General features: G+C 41.0%; 2 protein-coding genes across 14 annotated transcripts in view; one reads left to right on the top strand and one right to left on the bottom strand.

Annotated features, from left to right (window-relative positions):
- Nucleotides 1-13,364, top strand: part of shank3a (SH3 and multiple ankyrin repeat domains 3a) — a 158,928-nt gene extending 145,564 nt beyond the window's left edge. For 6 of the 13 annotated variants that reach the window (XM_014337401.2, XM_014337400.2, XM_042225706.1 and 3 more), the window contains 7 exons: nt 482-562; nt 746-769; nt 1,133-1,260; nt 1,467-1,572; nt 2,198-2,724; nt 2,823-4,918; nt 11,096-13,364. In XM_014337401.2, coding sequence (XP_014192887.2) covers nt 482-562; nt 746-769; nt 1,133-1,260; nt 1,467-1,572; nt 2,198-2,724; nt 2,823-4,918; nt 11,096-11,660 — 3,527 coding nt within the window. In that variant the 3' untranslated portion in view covers nt 11,661-13,364. Of the gene's footprint in view, nt 1-481; nt 563-745; nt 770-1,132; nt 1,261-1,466; nt 1,573-2,197; nt 2,725-2,822; nt 4,919-5,465; nt 7,215-9,016; nt 9,052-9,860; nt 9,898-11,095 lie in introns of those variants that run through there. The other 7 variants (XM_014337404.2, XM_014337403.2, XR_001336747.2 and 4 more) reach the window with 6 other exon arrangements.
- A 4,394-nt stretch (nt 13,365-17,758) lies between these two features.
- On the bottom strand, nt 17,759-22,866 carry rabl2 (RAB, member of RAS oncogene family-like 2). The gene is made up of 8 exons (XM_005934123.3): nt 22,220-22,866; nt 22,106-22,135; nt 20,879-20,958; nt 20,688-20,767; nt 20,450-20,561; nt 20,197-20,294; nt 19,943-20,026; nt 17,759-18,375 (listed from the first exon to the last, which is right to left on the bottom strand). Exons 1-8 carry the CDS (start codon nt 22,324-22,326, stop codon nt 18,298-18,300), a joined length of 669 nt encoding a protein of 222 aa, XP_005934185.1. The 5' UTR covers nt 22,327-22,866; the 3' UTR covers nt 17,759-18,297.
- Nucleotides 22,867-23,800: the final 934 nt, after the last annotated feature.

The following is a 23,800-nucleotide window of genomic DNA, read 5'->3' as shown; positions in this document are numbered from 1 at the left end:
TGTCTGATACACATCTGCTAAATTCTAGGCAGGCAGCATATTAAAAGTAAGATGGACGACTTTCTCCCTCTCCTTTCCACACATTTCTTACTTTTTCTGCCTATTGTGGCGGACAAACTCTATTGTTCTTTGTTTACTGGGAGGACTGACCTGTACATTTCCACCCAATGGGCTCCTCAACAGAGAGGAATTCTTGCAGCACAGAGACTAAAAAACTAAAAGTCTTGAAGACAGACTGATACATTTATAAGTCATCTGACAAACAGATAGCAAAATATGAAGAAGCTGGGCTCCAACCGTAGCGTGAATAAGGTCCTGACTAAGTGTGAAGCATCCAGTTCAACCGAATTTGACCAAATCAAATCAGTGAGGACAGGATGGGCTGGCCGTCTCGGGGATGCCAGGAGGGCACTGAGCCGCAAAGCCAAAGGATTTTCATCCCCCTCAAGTTCATCCTCAACTCCATGCCTTTTCTCCACAGCGCCGCCACCACCCAAGAGAGCTCCCAGCACCACCCTGACACTGCGCTCTAAGTCCATGACCGCTGAGCTGGAGGAACTAGGTGAGTGCCAAATAAGTGGTATGCAGACTCGACACTCTTTTTTTTCCCTCCTTTTCTGTCATATTTCTGCTTTGGCTTTGTCATTAAAACTTGGTGTGTCTCCTAACTTTTAGAATAGTCACTTCTGTTGGCTTGTTCTTGTCATTTTCCCTCCTCTGCTGACGCTATCTTTTTCCCACCAAGCTTCTGCTCGGAGGAGAAGAGGAGGTGAGTCTGAGACAAGAAATTGACACCTCTTTGGACGTCACAAAGATGATTTATCAATGATGTGTCAATTTAAGAACCGCTTATTAGAGCAGATGAGCAGAGCAGAAGAACACATGAGCCATGTGGACAGTCTACACTTTTCTGTCACTTATCGCTTCTTTCTTTCGTTCTTTTTTTTCTTTTTCCAGTATTTTATTGAGACAGGGTAGTGATTTTGTACAGTACCACAGAGCATGACCCCACACATATAGCTACATCTTAGAGGTGCCTTTGTATTCTTTATGGCGATATCAACATTTGGAATAGATGCCACAGCGTTTTTATGTCTCAGTATTTAGTTCTGGCCAATTTTCTTCTTAACAGAAAGACTAGATGAGATGTTGGCATCACAGGAGTCTATGTTGCGTTCTCAGCCCTCTGAGGCAGATTACAGAGCAGCCACTGTCAAACAACGGCCCACCAGCAGGAGAATAACCCCAGCAGAGATCAGTGTGAGTGCACCTACACACAGCACATTGGCAGACAGCATATGCTGCTCTGCTGGCATACATACAAACTCAGCGCACATACAAAAATACCTGGCCAACACGACATGCACTGCTGCGCACATTTATGCATATTCTTTGAATTAACCTATAGGAGTCATGGTGTGCTTTCAAGATTTTAAGATACTTTTCTTGTTGTTTTTTTCATGCAGTCACTGTTTGAGAGACAAGGGATGACTCTACATGGAGGTCTCCATCCAGGGATTGAGAGAGGTCACATACAACTACCAAAGGGCATGTCCAGGACCAAATCTTTTGGTAAAGCAATCACCCATCCTGTACATATTCAAATAAGGTGAATGATAGTGTAATTGTACCTAAAGTAGAGACTAGAATTTGAGGAAGCTTCATTGTGTTTTCATAATTTGTTTCAGGAGAACGACTAGGCAATACTGAGACTGAAGCTCGTTGTTAAGTCGTAATGTGCCATGTCAAAACTTGACTGATTTAACAAATGTTGTCAGTTGACAGTGTGGGATATATGATTACTTGGCATTGAATGTTGAAAATTTGTAAATATGAATACTGGATACTGGAACAGATTTAGAAAGCAGTTGTTCAAGTAGCACAGAGCTTGTTTCAAAGTAGCTTAACATATCTATTATTAATACGCAACTGTATTATTAAACATTATGCTTTTTGTAAGTATACTCATTAAATGAATCTTTAACTGATTCCTACGTGAGTCAAAAATAGAACTGTATGTTTTATTAAACTACTTTAATAATCGTGTTTTTTGACACCTGATACATATTATCTATGTAAGTAAACAAATTTACAGATGGATGCAGTACATTTTTTTATGTGGACCAGCTTGGCACTTTTTCAAGAGCTTGTTTATCACCAGATGATCTGTGCTCTTTGCTCTCTTTACCATCATCAGGTGCCACTGAGGAGGATCGGCTGTCTGCTCTTGTAGGCGAGCACCGATTTCCCCGCAGTTCCTCTATGACAGACAGCCTCCGAGACCACTCACAACCCCACCCTATCCCTCCCCCTCCACAAACGGCACCTCCTCCTCCTCCTTACTATCTAGACACTGGTCCTCCCCCAGCTTTCTGCCCCCCTCCACCTCCATCGAGAACACAGAGTCAGGGCCATGAGCCTGCAGGACGTTCGAGTTTCAAGCCGTCCTCCTTGGACCTGCCTTACGAGGCCGCTCAGCGGCAGGCCACACACATTGAGAGACAGAAGAAAGCACGCTCCATGATCATTCTGCAGGATTCTTCTCATTTACCTGTTGAACCTACAGAAATTCCACGTCCTTCTGCTGCTACTCCACCTGAGCGAATCAAAAGGAAAGGTCGGGTTATTGACAACCCTTACGCAAACGTGGGTCAGTTTAGCATTGGACTGTACACACCTACCAAGCCCCAAAGAAAGAAGAGTCCTCTGGTGAAACAGCTACAGGTAGGTGGAATGTTATCGATGCTATCTGATTTTGTTGCTTTCATTTGAATGTAAAAAAAAAAAGAAGGAACCTGATTTTTTTGGTCTCTACACTGCAGGTGGAAGATGCACAAGAAAAAGCTAGTTTGGCCTTAGCTGCTGCCCACTCGCGAGAGAGCTCACCCTCAGGACGACACCCACTTACCTACGGGCACACACACACCAGCCGTGCAGACTACTACCAGCAGCAGCTGATGGCTGAGCGAGAGCGTATGCGTGTTCAAGGAGAGATGATGTTTCAGGGCAAAGGCCCCTTTGCCGCTGCAATTGCTGGAGCTGTGAAGGATCGTGAGCGTCGCCTAGAAGAACGGAGGAAATCCACTGTCTTCCTTTCTGTTGGGACCATGGAGGGGGCATCTACCACCAGCTCTGATTCCCCCTCTCTGACTCAGTCTCACTCCATCGATGAACGGATGCTGACACGAGAGCTGGGACAGCTGCCTCCCCCTGCCTTGGCTCTGAGCCCCTCACCTAGTGGGACCACCTTTATCCATCCACTTACAGGAAAGCCTCTGGACCCCAATTCACCACTGGCTCTTGCGCTGGCCGCAAGGGAGAGGGCACTGACCTCCCAGAGCCAGTCCCCTACTAGTAGCCCAGAGCCTCGGACTAAACAAGAGCAATTAGGCCAGGGTGTAATATTCATTGACACTCAGACCAAAGAGTCTCCACATGGGGAAGGGGCAGCTACATCTCCCCCTTTTTCACCTAAAAGCGCCAAGGTAGCGGGTTTCGGGGTTGGATCCTCCGCAGCATCAATTTTATCCCCGCAGCCCACTAAGCCACAGTGGGCTGCATCTTCGTCACCTGTATCATTCCGGCAGGAGATGGAGGCCAGGATAGAGGAAAGGAAGGAAGAGAAGAGGTTAGAGGATAAAAAGAGTATGTTGATCAGTATTATGGATACATCACAGCAGAAGACAGCAGGGCTAATCATGGTCCATGCCACCAGTAATGGGCAGGCTGTTGGAGTGGATTCAGAACAAGAGCAGACACCTGCCCCAGCCTCCATGGAGCCCAGCAAATCACCAAGTCCACGCGCTAAATCCCCCAGTCCCAGTGTCGCCCAGCCCCAGACCCAGCTCCAAGCTCAGCGTTCTGCCAGTCCAGTCCAAGAGAAGGGTCTGGCTCAGGGAAGCTCAGAGGAGGATGTGGATCCGTACACAGTAACCCTTCCCCCTGCCATGTTATCCTCCAGCGATGAGGAAACACGAGAGGAGCTACGTAAGATTGGAGTTGTTCCGCCACCAGATGAGTTTGCTAATGGGCTACTGGCACAGGCACAAGGGGTGCCAGTGTCTCCAGCTAAGCCTGCTGTGTCTCCCGCCACCCCTGCAACACCAATGCCACAAACACCCTCAACCCTAGCAACGCCAGCTGTGACCCCCACTCAGCCTGCTCAACCCCTGCCTCCACCCAGTGCAGCAGCTGTCTCAGGGAAGCCCTCTGACCCTCTGGAGCCCCCACCGGTGGGTGAGTCTGGCTCAGCGGCTGACTCAGGCGTGGAAGAAGCTGACACACGCAGCTCCAGCGAGAGAGAGCGAGACCACCATCTCGAGACCACCAGCACCGTCTCCACGGTTTCCAGCATGTCCACATTGTCCTCAGAAAGCGGCGAGCCTGCCGACACACACACCACGCACACCTCCTATGCCGACGGGCAGACATTTGTGCTCGACAAGCCGCCAGTGCCTCCTAAGCCCCGACTAAAATCCCAGATAGGAGGCAGTAAAGGCCCCGTCACTTTCAGGGACCCTCTGCTGAAGCAGAGCTCTGACAGCGAGCTGCTATCACAGCAACAGGCTGCTGCCCTGGCTGCTGCTGCAGCTGGAGGAGCTGGACTCCCCCCAGGTGGTTCAGCCTCAGTTACTGGTCTAGCCCCCACCAAGCCACGCTACCTCTTCCAGAGGAGGTCCAAGCTATGGGGAGACCCAGTGGAGCCCCGTGGCCCAGGAGTGGGGCTAGGTATTGGGAGTTTGGGAAATCTTGGTGGGCTGGGACTGGGGCTGGGTGCAGATGAGGGAGCAAAACCATCTGTTATGGGAGAGCTCAGTTCACGACTACAGCAGCTAAATAAAGACACCAGATCACTAGGAGAGGAACCTCTGGGAGCATCACTTGATCCAGGAAGGAAGTCACCTGTGGCAGGTGCCAGGTAAGACACGATCTTATAAAGTAAGAGAACAAAGGGTTTTAATAAAAAAAACAAATCCTTTTAAGTTTCATTCTTATCCTTTCTTTATGTAGTGGTAGAGTAAAAAAAGATCAAGCATTGTGTGTTTTTGATTTATTTAAATTACTTCTTGACACTGAGTTAATTATTTTCTCTAGTTTATCAGCATTTTTATTATATCAGTTTATTTGCACCAGTGTCTGTTGTTATCTTCCATTGTGCATTCTTTTTATAAGCTAGTACATTTCTGTTTAAGTTGTTGTGATGGTAAATAGTAATGATATCAGAGGTCACTACCTTTGTTGGTGCTAGTTTCCCTGACAATATTAGTGGAACAGCATAGTTAATATATCCTATAACATTAGCAGGTCATGTTTTGGTCTTTAACATCCGTAAGAAGAAGACTTCTCACATAGCAGCAGCTGTCTCAGGGTTAACTGAAGCACACTGGTGTTTTTGTCTGATATCTGTGGGTTTCTTTTTTCACACCTTACCTGAAAGTACAATGAAATCCTTTATATTTCTGCAGATGTGAGGACACCGAAGAGAGTAAACCTTAAGGTTATAGACTCTAGGGTAAACCAAAGCTTTTTTTAAAATATATTTTACATAACGAGCCTATCAGCCCATTGAAGGAGAACAGTACTTATATACATCTTTTTTTCATTAATATTCTTTGTACTGTTATTTGTTACCTTGTTTGCATCAGCTGATTCCTTCACTGACACTTGTACAGTCCCTCAAGAATCATTAAAAAAGACAATTGAAGTATTACTACATCACAATGTTTTTCAAGAAATGATTGTTTTTAGAGATACAGTACAGTAGTACTACAGTTGATGGCTCCTTGTTTCCATAGTTACAGCTGTACTCCTTTGCTTCCTGTTAAGTGTTCTGTGTTGGTAAGTGTAGACGGTAGCAGTTGATAAGCTAGTGGTGTGTGTGTGTGTGTGTATATGTGTGTGAGTGTGTGTAGTAGATTATCCGTTGGTGCAAACAAGGTAACGGGGCTTGGAGGCACGTACTTCCTGAAAGCTTCTCCTCATCTCTTGCACAGTCTCACTTCTGGGTTCTAACCTATGACCCTGCTAGTAGCTCCCCTTCCAGTGTTTCCCAAAGCCTTTGTTCAAATAGTGCATAATACATCCTCATGTACACTGCTCTTTGCGGTCATCGCTGATAATAATTGATAAGACAAGAGACTTTATCATCAGTGATAACCTCAAAGGTTCAAGGATGTATTTTAACAAGTATTTGAACCTGTCTGAACTATAATGGTGTGTGCCATGTTGAAATCCATCCACTCACAATCTCAGCATTAACAAGGCTGTTAATGCCGAGATTACCAGACAGAGTTTGACCCCGTCAAAAGTCTTCAAGAGTCATGTTGTCATAAGTGGTGGGATCTTCTCTTTTGATTTCCTCCAGTATAAAGCAACCGGCTTCAGACTGGTTGTATTTTTGTGGCTTGACAGGCTGGTAGTTAACATCTGAGGTTAGAAGGACAGATGGTATCTTTTATTGGCTGCCCACTGAAGTGCTACTCATTTAATACAATTGACAGGACGTGATGTTAAATGCATTGTCATGGAGTCGTGGATCTGTCTCAGCCTTACAAAGAGCTCTGTGGTTTGTGATCACTTTTTTAGATGCAGTTGAGTTGGATTTTCTTTCACAGCCTTCTTTCAGCTTCTCTGATTTTTTTTCTTGTATCATATTCTCTCTATGTGAATATTGGGAATGGAAGAAGTTGCTTCCACCATACTTCACTGCTGCTAAGAGGAGCTGAAAGATATGAACAGACGATATTACATTGACAAGATGTCAAAACATACTTTTCATAGTCTTCTCATCATGGTGACATCAGCGAAAGGACATGATCAACTTCACACACCAAAGCTTGTGCATCGCATTTTCATGTTTCCATCCACGAGTCAGTGGAATCAGTTACAGCGCTGACTGGGAAAGAACAATGAGAAAGTCTTTGTAGGACTAATCACCATAGAGCTACAAGTTAATGTCCATTCACAGAATTTAATCCTTACTGTTGCTCTAGACAAGTATAGTTTGATGTTCCAACCCCTTAATGCCTAGTATATCATATTTGATACATACAGTTTTTGAGACTTCTACACAATCTGTGTTTTTTTCCCCTCAGAAAAACAAAATAAATTGTGCAATACATTTTAAAGAAATAGTTTTCAAAAAAAGGCCAGAGGTATGGTGGCCCTAAGGGGCCAAACGGACTGCAACTTAAGAAAACACCAGCAAAAAGAAAAATGCTGCAAAAGCACACAAAAGACAACGGAAATAGGAAAAAAGAAAACAGAAATAGGAAAAAACAGATCCAAAAGCACAAGGGAAGTGTTTCTGGGGAGACAATAGCCCGACGGACTAGTTGCAGGAACCAAAACATGCTAGGTAAGTGTGTTTTAATCTCATGATTCGTATAATCCTGATGACGGATTTTTGGGCTAATAGTTAGGCTAACACACTTACCTCTCATCTTTTCTTTCCTCACAAAACCGATAGATCCTCTACTTCTTTTAAGTGTCTCCCAGCACAATTCTCAGCATATTTTGGTTCCTGCAACTGGTCCGCCGGGTTATTGTCTCCCCAGAAACACTTCCCTTGTGCTTTTGGATCTGTTTTTTCCTATTTCTGTTTTCTTTTTTCCTATTTCCGTTGTGTGTGCTTTTGCGTTTTTCTTAATGCTGGTGTTTTCTTAAGTTGCATTCCGTTTGGTGTCCCAGGGCCTCCGTACACATGTAGCAAATATGATACAAAACTACACAACTAAAATATGCAAATTAATATTGATTTTGTTAAAAATAATTTTAAAAAATGTGACTTTCGGGCAATTATTTAATGGTTCAGGGTTAAAGCAATGTGTCTTTACAGAGGAATTCATTACTGCTATTAGAAACAGAAATGTGCTGTCCTAATACTTTGGTGTCCTAAATCCCTGTTTGTACAAGACACTGGACTTTTGGATGACCATAAATTAAATATGAAGCTCGAATTATATCAAATACAACATATCAAGTAAGACCGGTTCAGACTGGATTCACACCTTCCTAATGTTATCCAAATGAAGAGATCACCACTATCTACATGCTGACAGTTGATTGCCCTTGGCTGTAAAAAAGATGACTGCGCACACCATTATTTCTCTCTCTCTCCCTCTCTGCCTCTGTGTCTCTTCACCTGCTGTAGCATTTCACGTAGAGCATCAGCATCTCCGCACTCTTAATTGTCACATTCGTCCATCACTTACCCCATCCCCTCTGTGCCCCATTTAAACCCCTTCAAAAACTACACTGCTGAATTTTGTCTCCACCTTGTTCATGTGCTGTGTATCAGAGCTTTGGGTCACGTACAAAAGTGTGTTTCTCATTTCTGTTGTGCTTTTTGGTTTTCTTTCCTTTGTTTTTTTTTATTTCTTTTTTAATGAAAGTTGCATAACTTTGTTTTGATTTTCAGTGTTTGTGTTGAGGATGGCCATGATCCTTGACTGTCTTGTATTTTAAACCATGATAAAACAGAATATGCTCCACCAAAACACACGTGCATTCACCGCTTATATACTGTGCTCTACATACAAATCCATGTTAAAAAAAAGAGTATTTTCTTATATAAATGTATGTGAAACGAAGTACAAAAGCAGCTTTAAAAGTCAAGAGACATGTGCTGTCCTGTTGTGTTTCTTTATTTGTTCGTTTTTCTTTGTGCAGTGTTTGATATGTGAACAGTGTGCTCATTTCTCTCTCATGTAGCCCACTGGTCAGACCTTCAGGTGCTGAAACCCACTCTGCTGTCTTTGTCATGCTGACACGTAGAGCAACCCAAGCACAAAAATGCATTCATGCCCATCTACTGATGAACAGTCATACACTCACACAGTCACATACACCTATACATGTAGATGACGCACAGCAAAGACAGCGGAGCGGGCTGAGGCAGATTATAAGTCTGGTTGGCAGGCTGCGTCTCATTGAGTGATGCTAACATTCTCTCCCATTGCTCTCTCTCTGCTCACCTTGCATGCTCCGCCCTGCTGCTCTGATCTGATTGGTCTAGAACTGACTGTGCGCCCAGGAGGGCAGGACGACTGTGTAAGTGCGCATGGAGCTCATCTCATATCTGTCGGCTCCCCGTAGTCTGAACATTTTTCCAGCCTGAGTGCTGCTTAGCTACCGGTCTTTCATTACACTCTTTTACTCCAAATCTCACCCAATAAAAAAGTTTCAAAAACATGCAGGAGATGGAAAACGTGTGCTACACCTTCAGACATGTTAACATGCATGAAAAAGACACCACTGTAGTAACTCAGTAGTTTAGTTTCTCCTATCAGTTTTTCCTTGCTTGCACAATGATAGCTAAAATTTCCTTAATTGTATCCATCCCTCTTTCTTACTGTTCTTGTTCTTATCCTAACGTTCAGTCTCTAAGACTGTCACAAATTTATGCTTCTAATAACTTTCAAAAAAGAGTGATATATATATATGTTAAAAAAGGTGACTAGACTATTTAAACTATTATCCCATATCAGGTCACTATAAAAAAATAATAGTTATACCTCAGTGTTTACGTGAGTACTATCCTTCTTTCTCAGAGTTCCTAAATGCTAAACGTATTGCACTGAATTAAGTGTTAGCCAAGCTTCCAAGATCATTTACTCCTTTGATTAACAAGTAAATAATGCTAATTAGTGTTTAACAACAATTCCCACCTGTTTCTTCACACAATTCGTGGTCATGAAATTGAATATTTACTGTATCCATTTTTTTGAGTGAGTCAAAATGTAACTAATGTGCAAGAGAGCTGAAAATCAAATTTAATATTCTACTTTTAGATCTGCCTTCTGCATCTAAATTTGGATGTGTGTGTGTGTGTGTGTGTGTGTGTGCGTTTGTTTCTACAGAATTTGTCACACATTAGAAAATGAATTCTGCTTTCAGGTTAGTGATATCAGCAGTTTCAGTGTAACACAATACATCTGTTTAAACACTGTATTTGTAATCTAATGTTGGTCACACTAACCTATTCAAGGATGCTTATAGTAGGACTCAACAGCTTTAATTGAATTAATCATAGCAAAAACACGCTCATTAATGTCACAGGGACTAGGGGTTTTTATGGGTGTGAGTAAAAATTAGGGCTAGGGCTCTTATTTTGGAGAACTACCCTGTAGTCACTTGCATAGCTAGATGTTCTTAGTCTGACTAGTTTGATCTTTCTAACAGCCATTAACCTCTCTTCTGCACTAACCTACTTTAAAATGAATGACTGCTGTTTATATACATGCTGTGAAAGAGTATTTGCCCTCTTTCTGATTTCTTTTTTTTTTTTTGACATATTTCTCGTACTTACATTTGTCAGATCATCAAACAAATTTTAATATTAGATAAACATAACTCAAATAAATACAAAAATGCAGTTTTAATATAATGATGTTATTGATTAAGGGAAAAAAGCTATCCAAAACTACCTGGCCCAATGGGGAAATACAATTGCCCACCTTGTTAAATCACAAATTCATTGTGACTAAATGTTTAGTTTCACTGGACATCCAAGCATGATTACTGCCACACCCTTGAATCAAGAAATCACTTAAATAGAACCTGTCTGGCAATATGAAGTAGGCTTTGAATGGCTAAAAACAAATAAAAAATGAATTTTGTAGTGGCCTAGTCAAAGCTTCAATCCTACCAAGGTGCCTTAGCATGACCTTAAACAGGCTGTTCATGTTCAAAAACCCTCCAGTGTGGCTGAATTAAAATAGTTCTGCAAAGATGAGAGGATCAGGATTCCTCCACAGTGTAAAGACTCATTGCTCATGCTTGATTGCAATTGAGTGGCATAACTAGTTATTAGGTTTAGGTGGCAACATTTCACGTTTGGATAAATTTTTTCCCTTAATAAATGTAATCATAATTTAAAAATGGCATTTTTTATTAACTCTGGTTTTCTTTGTCTAACATTAAAATGATCTGAAAAATGCAAGTGTGAGAAATATGCAAGAAAAACAATGACTGGGGCAAATATTTTTTTACTGCACTCTATAACCCAAAGTGTCATTTTTTCTTCTTTATTTTATTTTCGTTAGCAGAGTCTTCCTTATTCTTAAAGCCTTGTGCCTCTGTCTGTTTCCACCAGACTTTTCAGCAGCCTAGGTGAGCTCCACACCATCTCTCAAAGAAGTTATGGAACCACATACACCATCCGCCCTGGCAGTCGCTACCCCATCACCCGACGCACCCCTAGTCCAGGCTCACCTGATCGGGGCGACCCTCTTGGACGATTCTCAGGCTACGGCCTACCAACCTCACCAACCACACCGCCACAAACTATCCTCAAATCTTCGAGCCTCAGCCTACCCCAGGAGCCAAAGGAGGTCCGCTTTGTAATGAGGAGCTCCAGCGCCCGTTCCCGCTCTCGCTCTCCGTCCCCGTCACCTTCCCATTCACCTGGGTTAGGTTCACCACTTTTAGCTCTACGACCCTTTCACCAAAAACCCCTCCACCTCTGGAACAAGTATGATGTTGGAGACTGGTTGGAGAGCATCAACCTGGGGGAGCACAGAGCAGGGTTTCAGGAACATGAGATCGAAGGTTCTCACCTCCCTGCTCTAACCAAGGATGACTTTGCAGAGCTGGGAGTGACACGAGTCGGACACCGCATGAACATTGAGCGAGCACTGAAACAGCTGCTGGAGAGCTGACCCCTGCCCTGAGACACAGCCACAGATGGAGATCGGTGAAGACAGACAGAAGATTCGGGGGTTAAGGAAAATAAGCGATGCGATAGGGGCCGCTCCTCTTTTACTCCGGCTGCTTTTATGTTCGGCATCACAAATGTTGACCTGCAGCTCTTAGGCACACTCTGTTTCCATTCTGCATTAACACCCTGCACATGGCAATGCACTGAAGAGGAGTCGTCGATACATTCATTTTTCTTCTTGCCCACCACCCTGCTTTTGTGGCCAATTAAATCAGGCCCAAAATGATATTTGGCGTTTTTATTTATTTATTTTTTGCTAAGACGAGCCAGACGAGCTCCAATTAGAACATTTGATTTGTGAAAGGTTCACTTGTTTCCTTAGTAACATCCCCACTTTCTCGCTCCCTCCTCTCCTTTCTACCTCCCCTCCCAAATAACCCCCCAGGTCCCTCTATTAGGCTGCTGAAAGCCTTCTTGCAGTTCGAGTAAAGGAGGAGGAGGAGGAGGCAGAATTTTTTGTTCCACACAGAAAGCTCAGTTGCCTTTCAAAAATATTTATACAGAGATCAACAGCAATGAACACAGTGCTACGGACACACAGCCCTGAAAAAGGTGTGTCTTCTGTATACGTGCTGTTTTTAAACCGAAGACTTTAGAGCCCAGAGTCGGAGCTCCACAAAGTAAACCGTGGGAGAAAACCCCCTCTGCCTTGGTACCCAGACTGTGCTATCTATTATATTTGGAGAATGTTTAACCAACACTCGTGGCTTTTTTTCATAATCAGTTTCTTTTTTTGGTTTTCCAAAGGGAATATTATATATAGGTATTATATAATATATACATATATATATATGTATTTAAATATAGCTTTCAGGAGAAAAGACAATGTTGCAAAGAGGAAATATAATAAATTAATCTGCACCTGTTTTTTTGGTTTTTAGTATAGAAGGCAGAGAGAAATCTTTAAATCTATTCCACTAATAGTTTACTCATTTCTACCAATTATATACATACTTATATATATACGTACATATATATAAGTATTCTATATATATATATATATATTTGAAAGGAAAAAGTATATAAATATGGAAATGAAGTTTTTGTCATAGGTATCCAACTTTCCTTATGGTCACTCCTTTTTTGAACCGTAGCATGACGAGTTGCTTCATGTTTTTGACAAAGAGTTTGTTGTTTGTTTTTATTTTCTTACGGTCTTCCTTCATACTAAAGGGCATCCCGTAATGTGAGGCTGAGACCCCAGTTGACACCCATCCCTACTGCTTCAGCAACAGATCCCGCTGTCTGTGTATCCACAATAACACATCAAGGGCACCGGCCACCTATGTGCAAGCTGACTGGCTTTAAAGGGGCTCTTCATCTTATGCCTGTTTATCACTCAGGGATGGAAGTTTGGGGCACCAGCATGAAGAGGTTGCTTGCTGTTTTACTACTAGAAATTGAATTTTTCTTACACTTCAACAGTTAAACACCACCATAGTCTGTTAGAGAGCTAGTAAAGATTCCATCCCTGTCCCCGATAGTGTTACTTAGACCAGTTTGCACAAGGTCTGGTATCAATTTCCAAGCATGGAAACCTGGAGAAACAAGCTTTAACTGTTCAAATAATTTAAAAAAAAAAGCTAATAATTGTGTTCCTTTACCTGTATAACCAATAAAAACTTGCCATACAAGCTTAAATGAGCTTGATGTGTATGCCCTTCTGAAATGCCACTGCAGGGAATGTCTGTAGTTTCTCAGGCTGTGGGGATGGGAAAGCCTCTGCAAGGTCTTAAAGAAAATTCAGTATTTTACAACCTGACATTATTGCTGCTTTCCTCGATCTTTACCATTTTCTAAGTGAGTAAAATATCATAAACAGAGGGACAGCTACAACTCAAAACAATAAGGTGCAGGTTGTTTAAAAAAACCACTGAATTTTCCTTTAACAATACAAATCTACAATTGTACTCATGAGTAGCTTCTGCTGGCAGTGAGAAACAGTGAGTTTTATTCACACAACGAAATGCATTTTATAGCTTTTCTCTGACGGGAAGCCAGTAAATGTCTATTACCAGTAAAAAAAGTAAAATCTCTGTGCATCAGCAGAATCCAATCAGTATGCCAAGGCACTTACACCTGGCGAAAAAGTGCACGCATGTTTAGTTTCTTTTTCTCACAGTTTGTAAAAGCAGGTGGGGAATTTAACGGTGTATGTGGGTTGTAGGAATAGCACTCACTGCCTCGCTGTGACCTCACTGATTATTCTTTTGTTTTTGACGTAGATGTCACGTCCTCAGACTCATTCGAACACTTCTTTTTTTAAATTGTTCTTATCAGTTCTTCTTTTGTCGATTGATTTGTTACCCTCGGACACTGTGGGTAGATTTTGTAGCGTGTGGATCATGACTCATCTGAATTTTAGAGTGACTGAAAAAGAGCAGAAAAAAAATCTCCTGTCCATTCTAAACATACTTACACTTGTAAAAAATAAACAAACTACAAATATTTGCTTTTTTTAATCACAAGCAATGTATATATAATAGATTTCATATAAATTTTTGAAAAACAAAAAGTATATAGATCTATATATGAATGTTTGGCATATATGCATAGTTAACCACCTGTGAAAAAAAGGTGAGCAGATTTTATTCTTTCTATGAACTCTTGAACTTTTGAACTCTGAACTATGAACTAGGGGATGATTTGCACAAAACAAGGTGACAAGGTGCTAACATAAAAGCCACCCATCGTCCAAGAGCATGCGTGCATCTGGATTCCCTGAATCTCTCTGTGTGGTCGTTCTTCTTCACTGTGTGTATGGCAGTGTGTATGTGTGCAATCGCTTATTTGTTTCCATTTTTGTGCGTTTGTTTGGGATTGAAACAATGAGAATGCGTGTGACAGTGCAAGAGCGTCAGTGTGTGTGTGTGTGGTTAATTGTTAGGGTTTACATCACTGGAGTTGGTCCACTATAGCCTTACTGTATTACCATCAGATGTTGCCGGCAGTGGCTGTGTCACACAAACACACGTGCTCACAAAACGCACACACACACACACAAACATAAAAATGCACACATGCATTAATCTTCATTTCAAAACTCAACATCATCGTCCGGCATTCTTGTTTTGTACTAAGTGACGTCTTCATAAAGTGGACTGCTCGGCTCAAGAGCAACAAGACAGACTGAGATTACCACGTTATTGATGAACACGGTCACATTTTATATTGCAAGACAACCACAGCTCACCTTGTAACTGTGTAGGCACGGCTTATGCAGTATCACTGTTTTGTAAACCCATTCCCAGATGGCATTTGTGCTCTTTACCCTCCACTCTGTCTGGCAGCACTCCTCTTTCCTTTTTCAGACCTTCAGTTTCTGAGTTTTGGATATGCTATATGAAGTGATCCAGTGAGGAACAAACAACACAAAGGAAAAATGTGCCAAAAAGTAAATAAACTTTTCACTGTATATTTGTCTTTGCTTTAGGACTATCTTAGTTACAGCACTCTAAAGCTGTTAGATAATATGATAACATGGTGCCATCTCCTGGAAATCTTGAGAACAGATGTTTGTTAGATCCTTCTGTATTTTCCTGAAGCTGGAAGTACAGTCATTACTTTTATTTTTTGAAGAAGTAGTATGTATATGTATATATATATATATATATATATATATATATATATACACACACTCTCATATTAATTAATATCTGTATTATTAAATTATTGATTTAAATGAAATTTGGAGACAACTGCTTGATTTACTGTGATGAAGGGTGAACATATGCAGTCTGAAGTTTGACACAGCCTGGCCTGGTTAGGAGAATAAGTGCTGTACTAAATAACTGCTTGGACCGGTGGCTAAGATTACCACAGATACAGACTCAAAATGAGCAAAGTGTAACAGAAGTACACATCATTTGGTCAAATAATTTCCTTGAAGGATTATCTTTGTCTTATTTTGTAATCAACAAAGCACAATCTACATAGTATAGGGGCAGCAGCGTGACCTTTTTTAAAAACCCACTGGAGTCCAGTGACCAAATGGAACCAGTGATCTTATCATCAAAGGGGTTTTTTTTCTTTCATTGTCAGTTTTCTCCTTGTTTGCACTGTGAAGTTTAGATTGGTGGATGTATCACTGCAACACCTCAGCCTTGTCTCACGGGTTAAGCTTCCCCTTATCGGCATCAAATGACCAGAAAACTCATCTGCAATTATTCTCCCTTTGCACACTTAAAAATATTCATATAAAAGTCCCTCTGTATTTTAATACACAAAATCCCGTGTACAAATATGAGTTAACCAGAAGCTACCTAGTATTCCTCATGCAGAGTAAGGGAGATAGTAAAGGTTGAGGCAAGATCTGAGATGTTGCCCAGGATATCTCCACCACAGAGATATATGTTTGTTATATTATGTAATAAATTTATAATTAAAACATGAAAGAGTTTGTCTACTTGTTTTGACTTCAGTCTCTTCAGTGGTTTATTGAATGGAAATACGACACAAAGGGTAAACATGCCATCATATCTACAGGATTTTGGACAATACTACTTTTACTTGTTTTGCACATCACCACAGTGGATCTTAAACAGCAAAACTATATAATATAGCCCCCCATTTTTTAGACACTCAAAAGTAAGATGATTTCCTACGATTGACAGTCAGTTTGATGCCAGATGAGGCTGTTCAGTATCAGGTCCAAGGATCATCAAAGCAATTGAAGGATCCCATAATTAGGCTGAAAAATGCAAAACAATAGCATAAGACAAAGAGCACAAACTTAAGGAGGGGTCGGTCAAATCACCAACTTAATGGTACATTCTTAAAGGGAATAAATGTCTATTCAGTGACACTAAAAAGGCCCAAAAGATCACAGAAGACAACTAAAGTGGATGATTTCAGAATTCTTTCCTTGGTGGGAAAACCCTTAACATCTAACTAAGGCATAAATATTCATGAGGAAGTAGGCGTGCCGTCCATTAATCAGGAGATTTATATTATAGTTTATGAATGGAACTATAATGAGGTGCAATCCACTCGGTACACTCAAGGAAAAGAAGGCTATATTAGACTTTGTCATGAAACATCTAAGTATCCTGCACAGCTGTGGGGAAAAAAATCTGGTTGAACAGATAAAACTTTATGTCTATAGCATAAAGTGTGCTATAGAGAGCTCATCCGAACCATCATCATGCTCTCAGGAGGTAGATCTGGCTTCTTGCATCTGCATGACCTTGGGCAAAATACTCAACCCCAAGCTGTTTTCTGGTGCATCCAATGGAGTATGAGAGCACTTAGAAAAAAGTTATTATGTGAATGAGGCATACTGTATAAAGCGCTTTGAGCGCTCCAGTTGTGTAGAGAAGCGCTATATAAGAATCAGTCCATCTACCGTCAGACAATGCTGTCTCATGGGCTTATATGGATACAGTGCAGCTGATGTGACCGGTGATAGAAGTGTACGGGGCTTTACTCTCTGCCCGGAATCAGCACGTCACATTCCAAATGGATAATGACCCAAAGCATACTGCAAAAGCAACCAAAGAGCTTCTCAGGGATATTTTTTAATTGCTAAGCCATAACTCTCGACACTCTTTTCATGAACTGAATACAGAATGGCCCACAAACAAGCAGAAACTGGAGGCATCTGCAGTGAAGGCCTAGTAGAGCAGCTCAAGTGAGCTGGGCTCTAGACTTAAGCACTGAGTGCAAAAGAAGTCTTACATCCAGTCTTTGTATTTAAAATGAGTGAAGTTTTCCAGGCCTCTGAAAATGGGTGACCATGTATGAAAATGGCAATTATTCATAGACGCTAATGAAAATTTTCAATACACCTCTTGCATTAAAGTCTGCACATCTTGACTGATTTAAAATCCACTGTGGTGGCAAAAATACAAAATTGTGTAACTGCATAAATACATTTGTACCTAACTTTGAATATTAATTAATATCTCTGTTATTATCTAGTCATATCACAGGCAGCTTGTTGTCATTTTCTTTTATAAAATGGTGATGAGTTGATTATTTAGTGCTCTGCTCCTATTGCTGCATTACAGCAAGATGGAAAGAGGCATGATAAAGATTTGGTTACATGGTACATTAAGTTCTCATTTATTGAAGAGATAAAAAACACAAAATTTAAATCATAAAATTAATGCAGTCGACAGATGCAGCTCCCCTGCTGGCACGGCACACAACACTACACACAAACACTGAGAACAGCAGCAAGTACAGTTCATAATCACATGTTCTCTTTGCTGTGCGAGTTACTTTTCAATGCTTCACATAGTAATTTTTTCACACTTAAGCAAACATTCATTTTCTACCTTAAGAATAGTAGATATTGTTCAAAGTATGAATGACAGCAGCTAAATGAGCTCTGTAAACAACAGAAATCCTATTCATTCCACCACATTTATTATTCCCGCTACCGTCACTAGACAGAATAGAGGGCAGTAATTTAAAACATCTATAGATTACCGTGCGCCATCCTCCAATCAATTAAAAAGCAGACCACCAAAATTACAATTAGTGTTCCTGCTGATGGTGTCGGTCACGGAGATTAAGATGTCTTGACACCGGACAGAAGCAGCAGAAATGATCCTTCAGGTGTCATCAGAAATGTTTTAAACTAACTCTGGACTCTCTGCCTTCAATCCGTCCTCTTCTGCCTCTGAATTATCTTTCTTCTCGAGGTCAAAATTCTGTATGAAAGCAGTGAATGAAGGATATCAGCACTATCATCAACAGTTATTAGTAAATTTTCTCATAACTACACTTTTTTTTGCCAAAAACAAATGCTGTTTGTACATTTTGTACATTTCTTTATATCATAAATTTGTAGTGATTTTGTTACAGCTTAAAAATCGGAACCACTTTAAATGACACAAGTGTAAAGAGGCAGTTGTAGTCTGCAGATGTTAACTAGGTTTCACTTATTTTGAATGCACTAATCTGACAAATGATATTGATTTTTTTTATGCTTTTAAATGTATTAAGAATTCTGATCTTTCAGTTTTGCCCATTGAAACTCGATTTCTTAACACTATTAGCAACGTGGGTTAAAGTGGGCTGGAATGATCCGGAACGGTGTTCCGGCACCTTCATTAAATGCGTAATTAAATCTGATAGGAAGAATAATAGCCACATAATACTGTTGAGAGATTTAATTTTTCATGTGCTGCAGCCTGGAGGTGCTTCCAGCTGACAGCATGTAGTAATAAGAAAATAATGACATCCCACAGTCTCACTTACACCCTAAACACACACCTCTTCACTTTGTATCCCTGTGGTGCGTTCACGGTGCAGATGTAAATAAAGTTGTGGTTCTGAAATTTGTAGGAAGTGATTTCAAATGCTGCTTTCACACAGCTCAACAAACATCACCAAATTCAAACAGCTTTTCTGCAGATTGTACCATAGTGTGTTTTGTTACCTAAATCTACAGTTGCTGTATTTCCCAGGGAGAGATAAAGACTGGATGGGAGAGGAAGATGAATCATTTTCAAAGGTAAGAACTGCTCAGCAAGCAACATTTTATAAAGCTGAAATTTAAAACTTACTTGTAAAGTCCTAATTCATTTCAGAAACAGGGATTGGATATAAAGATGATGTGTTACTGAAGTTATGTATTTTTCATAATGCGAAATGTCTTGCTAAACAAATTAAAGTACAATATTTTTTGTTATTCAAAGTTTGCATGAAAACAGGTTAGTTTGCAATACTGTGGTAAAGTAGACAGTGATGCACTAAGTTGAATGGGTTGCAGTGCAGACTGTGGTATAAATGTAAGCTCTTGATGCTACATTAGACATTAGATTAAATTCACTCACTAAATTCAAATTTTCGTCTAATTTTATATAGTCTATGAGTTGGAAATCAGATATAACTTAAGCAACATCTGCTTATATCTTGTTGAATTCAGTCAGCTAAATCCAATATCAGTGAGTCTCAGCAGCAATACAAACTGTGACTAGTTTCTAAGTAACTTTTCCCCATGCTGCACACCTAATCTTAGGATTCCACCTCTTTTCACCTCTCCATCTTTGATATCCAGTATATATATATAGTTCGTCACTAGTCCTAACTCTATGATTGTTGATTTTGAGTAGAGAGGATCTCCAGTAATCATATTAAAACAACAAAGGACAATAATGAACTCATTATATTTCCTACTTTAAGTACCGCACAATCAAATATTTAATTCTTTGAAGTTAAAATTCTACAGTTGCTTAAGGACAAGCACATTAGTAATCAGAGAAGCTAGTGTACCTCTAATTCTTGCATCACTTCATCCATGAAGTCACTGGGGTTTTGCTTGTACTCCACTGCTCTTTTGATCATGTCTCTGAACATCTGATGAAAGAGGTACAGTCAGAGCTATCAGACGGCAGTAGAAGTTCAGGTGGTGTGAACATGTTATAATGACTACACTGACTGAAGTTGATAATTGGCTTATAAAATGAACACTTTCACTCCAGTCATATTATGTAAAACAACAGGAGAAGAAAGAAACCTGCTCAGACCTTAACTACATTGGTTCCATCAGCTGCTGACACAAAGTAAAACGGGAGTCCTTGCTTCTTCCCGAAATTGAAGCTTCTTTGAGTGACCTTCATGTCGGCTGCAGATTTGGAAAAACAATCACAATCACAAAGTCCAGTTTGCTGGACAAAACAGTTAAAAAAAATACTGCAACCTAAAGAAATCGAACTCTAACATTACCATTGCATACAGTCATTACAAGAACTCCACACCAACTTTAATGTGCAGACTCACCATCAATTTTGTTGGCAACAACACAGCAGGGTATCTCTGGTCTGTACTCTCTTAGTTCCTTATACCAGTTGACTAAATTCTTATATGTGAGCTTCCTTTGAACATCAAAAACCTTAAAAAAAGAAAAAAAAAGATGAAAGATTTAGCAAAAGTTCACCTTGGTTGCTGACAACATAGTTAGATTTTTCAGACTATTTTTAATCCTCACTTCTTCATGCACACTTGAATGTGTTCTTACCATAATGCATGCATGTGCTTTGTGGTAGTATGAAGGATGCATGTTTTGAAACCTCTCCTGACCAGCAGTGTCCCAGAAATCTTTGGATCAAAATAATAAAAAAAAGAATTTGGTAATTTAAGATTTGCAGATTATTATTTTAAACTGGTTTCAAATATTTTATGTTGTCACAGCAAGTGCATGGTACTTACCAACTGCTATGGTCTTGTTTCCTACAGTGGCTGCGTGTTTGTAGAGAGTCAAGGCATAGGTTGACAACTGCTGGGGACGACTGCACGAGGAGTTAAGGATCTTAACAATATGCAACTTGTTTCTTCAAAGCATCTTAAGGCTAAGAGAATCTTTTTCCAAGTCTTTGTTTCTAGCCCACCTGCTTGAATTTAAAATTAAGTACTCAATTTATAAATTGCTTCTTCGTCTTCTTCTTTTGACTGCTCCCTTTAGGGGTTACAACAGTGCAGCCATCTCACTTCAAAACTAGTGTCTTTGTTTCTTTTATTGTTGAAATTTTACTATGTTTGTCTAAAACAGGTCTCTCTTGTGTAATAGACATTGGCTGGGATTCCCTATATAAATAAAAGTTAAATAAAATCTTCCTCTGTCACAGCAACCATCCGCAGGGCCTCCTTCACTACATCCATAAACCTCCATTGAGGTGTCTCTCTTTTCCACCTGTCTGGGAGCTCCACATTCAACATCCTTTGTCCCGAGTGTCCACTATCCCTCCTCATCACATGTCCAAATGCTCTCAGGCATGCCTCTCTCACTATGTCTCCAAATTGCTTAACCTGCGTTGTCGCCCTAACTGCATTGTCCTCTAATGAAGTCATTTCTAATTCTGTCCATTCTCATCCCTCCCAATGAAAATCTTAGCATTTATCTTTCCAACCTTCCTTCATATCTACCTCCTGTCTTTCTATTAATGCCACTGTCTCCAATCCATACGCCATAACAGGTCTCACTACCATCTTGTAAACCTTCCAGTTGACTCTTGCTGCTACCCTGACATGTGTCTTCACCCATTCCACCACACCAGCACTCTCTTCTGCAACTCTCTTGTGCGCTGTCTGTTGCTTGGGATGGTTGACCACCAAAGGTATTTAAACACATCTACCTTCACTACCCTTACTGTTACTCCTGTTTACCTCTCATTCGCAAACATGTATTCTGTCTTGCCTCTATTGACTTCAATTCCATTTCTCTCCGGTGCATACCTCCAACCCCTCTTCCACCTGGTCATCTGTCACTCCTACACCTACCTCACCACTGTCTCGCTGTCCTCATATATGTCCTGCATCAGCCTCACAACACTTCTCTACCACTCTCGTTCTTCACGCAGTACCACAGTTCCTCTCTTGGCACCCTGTCACCTGCTTTTTCTAGATCCACAAAGAACTGTATAAACTGCTAAAGGATACTATTCGTCCATGAGAAACCTCTCCATTAGCCTGCGAAAGAAGGAGAAAAGTGCCAACCCCACAATGTTAGGAAAGCTCAAATGTTGTTGATCGCTGCTTCCAGCTAATACTCACTTAGATTTACCAACTGCGCTGTCTCCCAAGCAGATGATCTTCACCTGTTCGTCCGCATCGTATTTCTTTTGGTCCAGTTCAGGGATGCTGCCAGCGTCAACAGCCATATCTCCCTTTTTGATTGCTGCTATAAATACCTGAAAGAAATTCCGTTATGCTCCCACAGGAGCTCCGATAGACGGATAATACCCAGGGAGTATTAGCTAGCTTGCCATTAGTTACTTGAGGTTCGCCTTTACTTCACTTATTCCTGGTTCGTCACGGTTCACGTCAGTAAAAACAGATGCTCACAGAAACTGACAACAAAACTGAGCCCGTCACTGATTACATTCTCTTTCTGAAGTGCTGAAGTGTACCTTTCACGGCGCACTCAGGAGGGAACGATTGTTAATCGCAAGTAAGCTAACAGAACTAGCGTTGGCCGCAGTTGTTAAGCCCGGTTAAACGTCGCTTGTTATCGCGTGAATATCATTCTTTCCCGATATGAAAAGGTGAACGATTTCCTTCATTTATCAGGGTTAACAGGTAGCTCAAGTTTGTAAATGTGCGACGTCCCCGACAATTTTCGTTTCTATGCAACGGGGACGCCCGCAGGACCACTTCGCACTGTATCCGGCTGTCTTTACAGGTGCCTGTCTAAAATCCTCAGTCATTCGCCTCTTCTTCTTCTTCTTCTTCTAAGGAGTTTTTGGAGGTTCACAAACAACGATGTGGTGCATTACCGCCACCAACTGGTTTGGAGTGTGGACCAGAATCCGCTCATACCAAATAATGAAAATGAATAAATTTCTTCCTGATATTTTTTGACAATGCAACAGAAAATGTTGAATGGTTTCACTTATTCCATGTTTCCCTATAATGAATAGTGAACTGTTTAATCCAGTGTGTCCAAATCTGATTCGAGATATTATTGTCTCTTCTCTTCTGGTTTTCCTTTGAATAGAATAAAACTATCTCCCCGTCCTCTCCTCCTCACACCACTTTTGCCATCTTTCCCTCATTTTCTGTTTTATCGTGCTCCTCATTTCAGTTTTGCTAATACTGCTATGTAAAATCCAAATTGCCATTAGGTGTGAATGTGCGAGTGAATGTGAGCGCGAATGGTTGTCTGTCCCTGTGTGTTGGCCCTGCGACAGACTGGCGACCTGTCCAGGGTGTACCCCGCCTCTTGCCCTATGACAGCTGGGATAGGCTCCAGCGCCCCCCGCGACCCTGAAAAAAGGAAAAGCGGAAGCGAATGGATGGATGCTATGTAAACCGACTTGATCTCCTTTAGCAGCCTGCATTGCAATTTTATCTGCCACCTCATTGACAATAAAATAATGTGCTGGTATCCAGACAAATTTAGCTATCACTCCCATCCAATGACTGTAGAAAACAGCAGTTTGTCTGGTCAGGCTTCTGAAGGACTGTTATCCAAGCAGGTCAATGATGAACTAGAGTCTGAAAGTAGTGGTGCTACTGGTAATGGGACTACTGGGCTTATATTAATTTGATCTTTTTGAATTTCTATTGCTTTCTGGGTTGCTGTCCACCCAAAACTCTTTGACTTCTTTACCTCTTTCTCCTAACAAGGAGCTC

This window comes from Haplochromis burtoni, unplaced genomic scaffold (assembly GCF_018398535.1).
Source record: "Haplochromis burtoni strain Fernald_Lab_line unplaced genomic scaffold, NCSU_Asbu1 Contig_179, whole genome shotgun sequence".
In the NCBI taxonomy this organism is placed as follows: Eukaryota; Metazoa; Chordata; class Actinopteri; order Cichliformes; family Cichlidae; genus Haplochromis; species Haplochromis burtoni.
The sequence above is the reverse complement of the archived record's forward strand: the minus strand, read 5'-3'. Positions and strand labels throughout refer to the sequence as shown.

Excerpts from the sequence above, each read along its gene's own strand:
- rabl2 (XM_005934123.3), bottom strand. The coding sequence starts at position 22,326 with ATGGCTGTTGACGCTGGCAGCATCCCTGAACTGGACCAAAAGAAATAC. Across the intron at positions 20,562-20,687 it reads AAGCACATGCATGCATTATG|GTTTTTGATGTTCAAAGGAA; the intron begins GTAAGAACACAT and ends TCTTTTTTTAAG. Across the intron at positions 20,295-20,449 it reads TGTTGCCAACAAAATTGATG|CCGACATGAAGGTCACTCAA; the intron begins GTGAGTCTGCAC and ends CCAAATCTGCAG.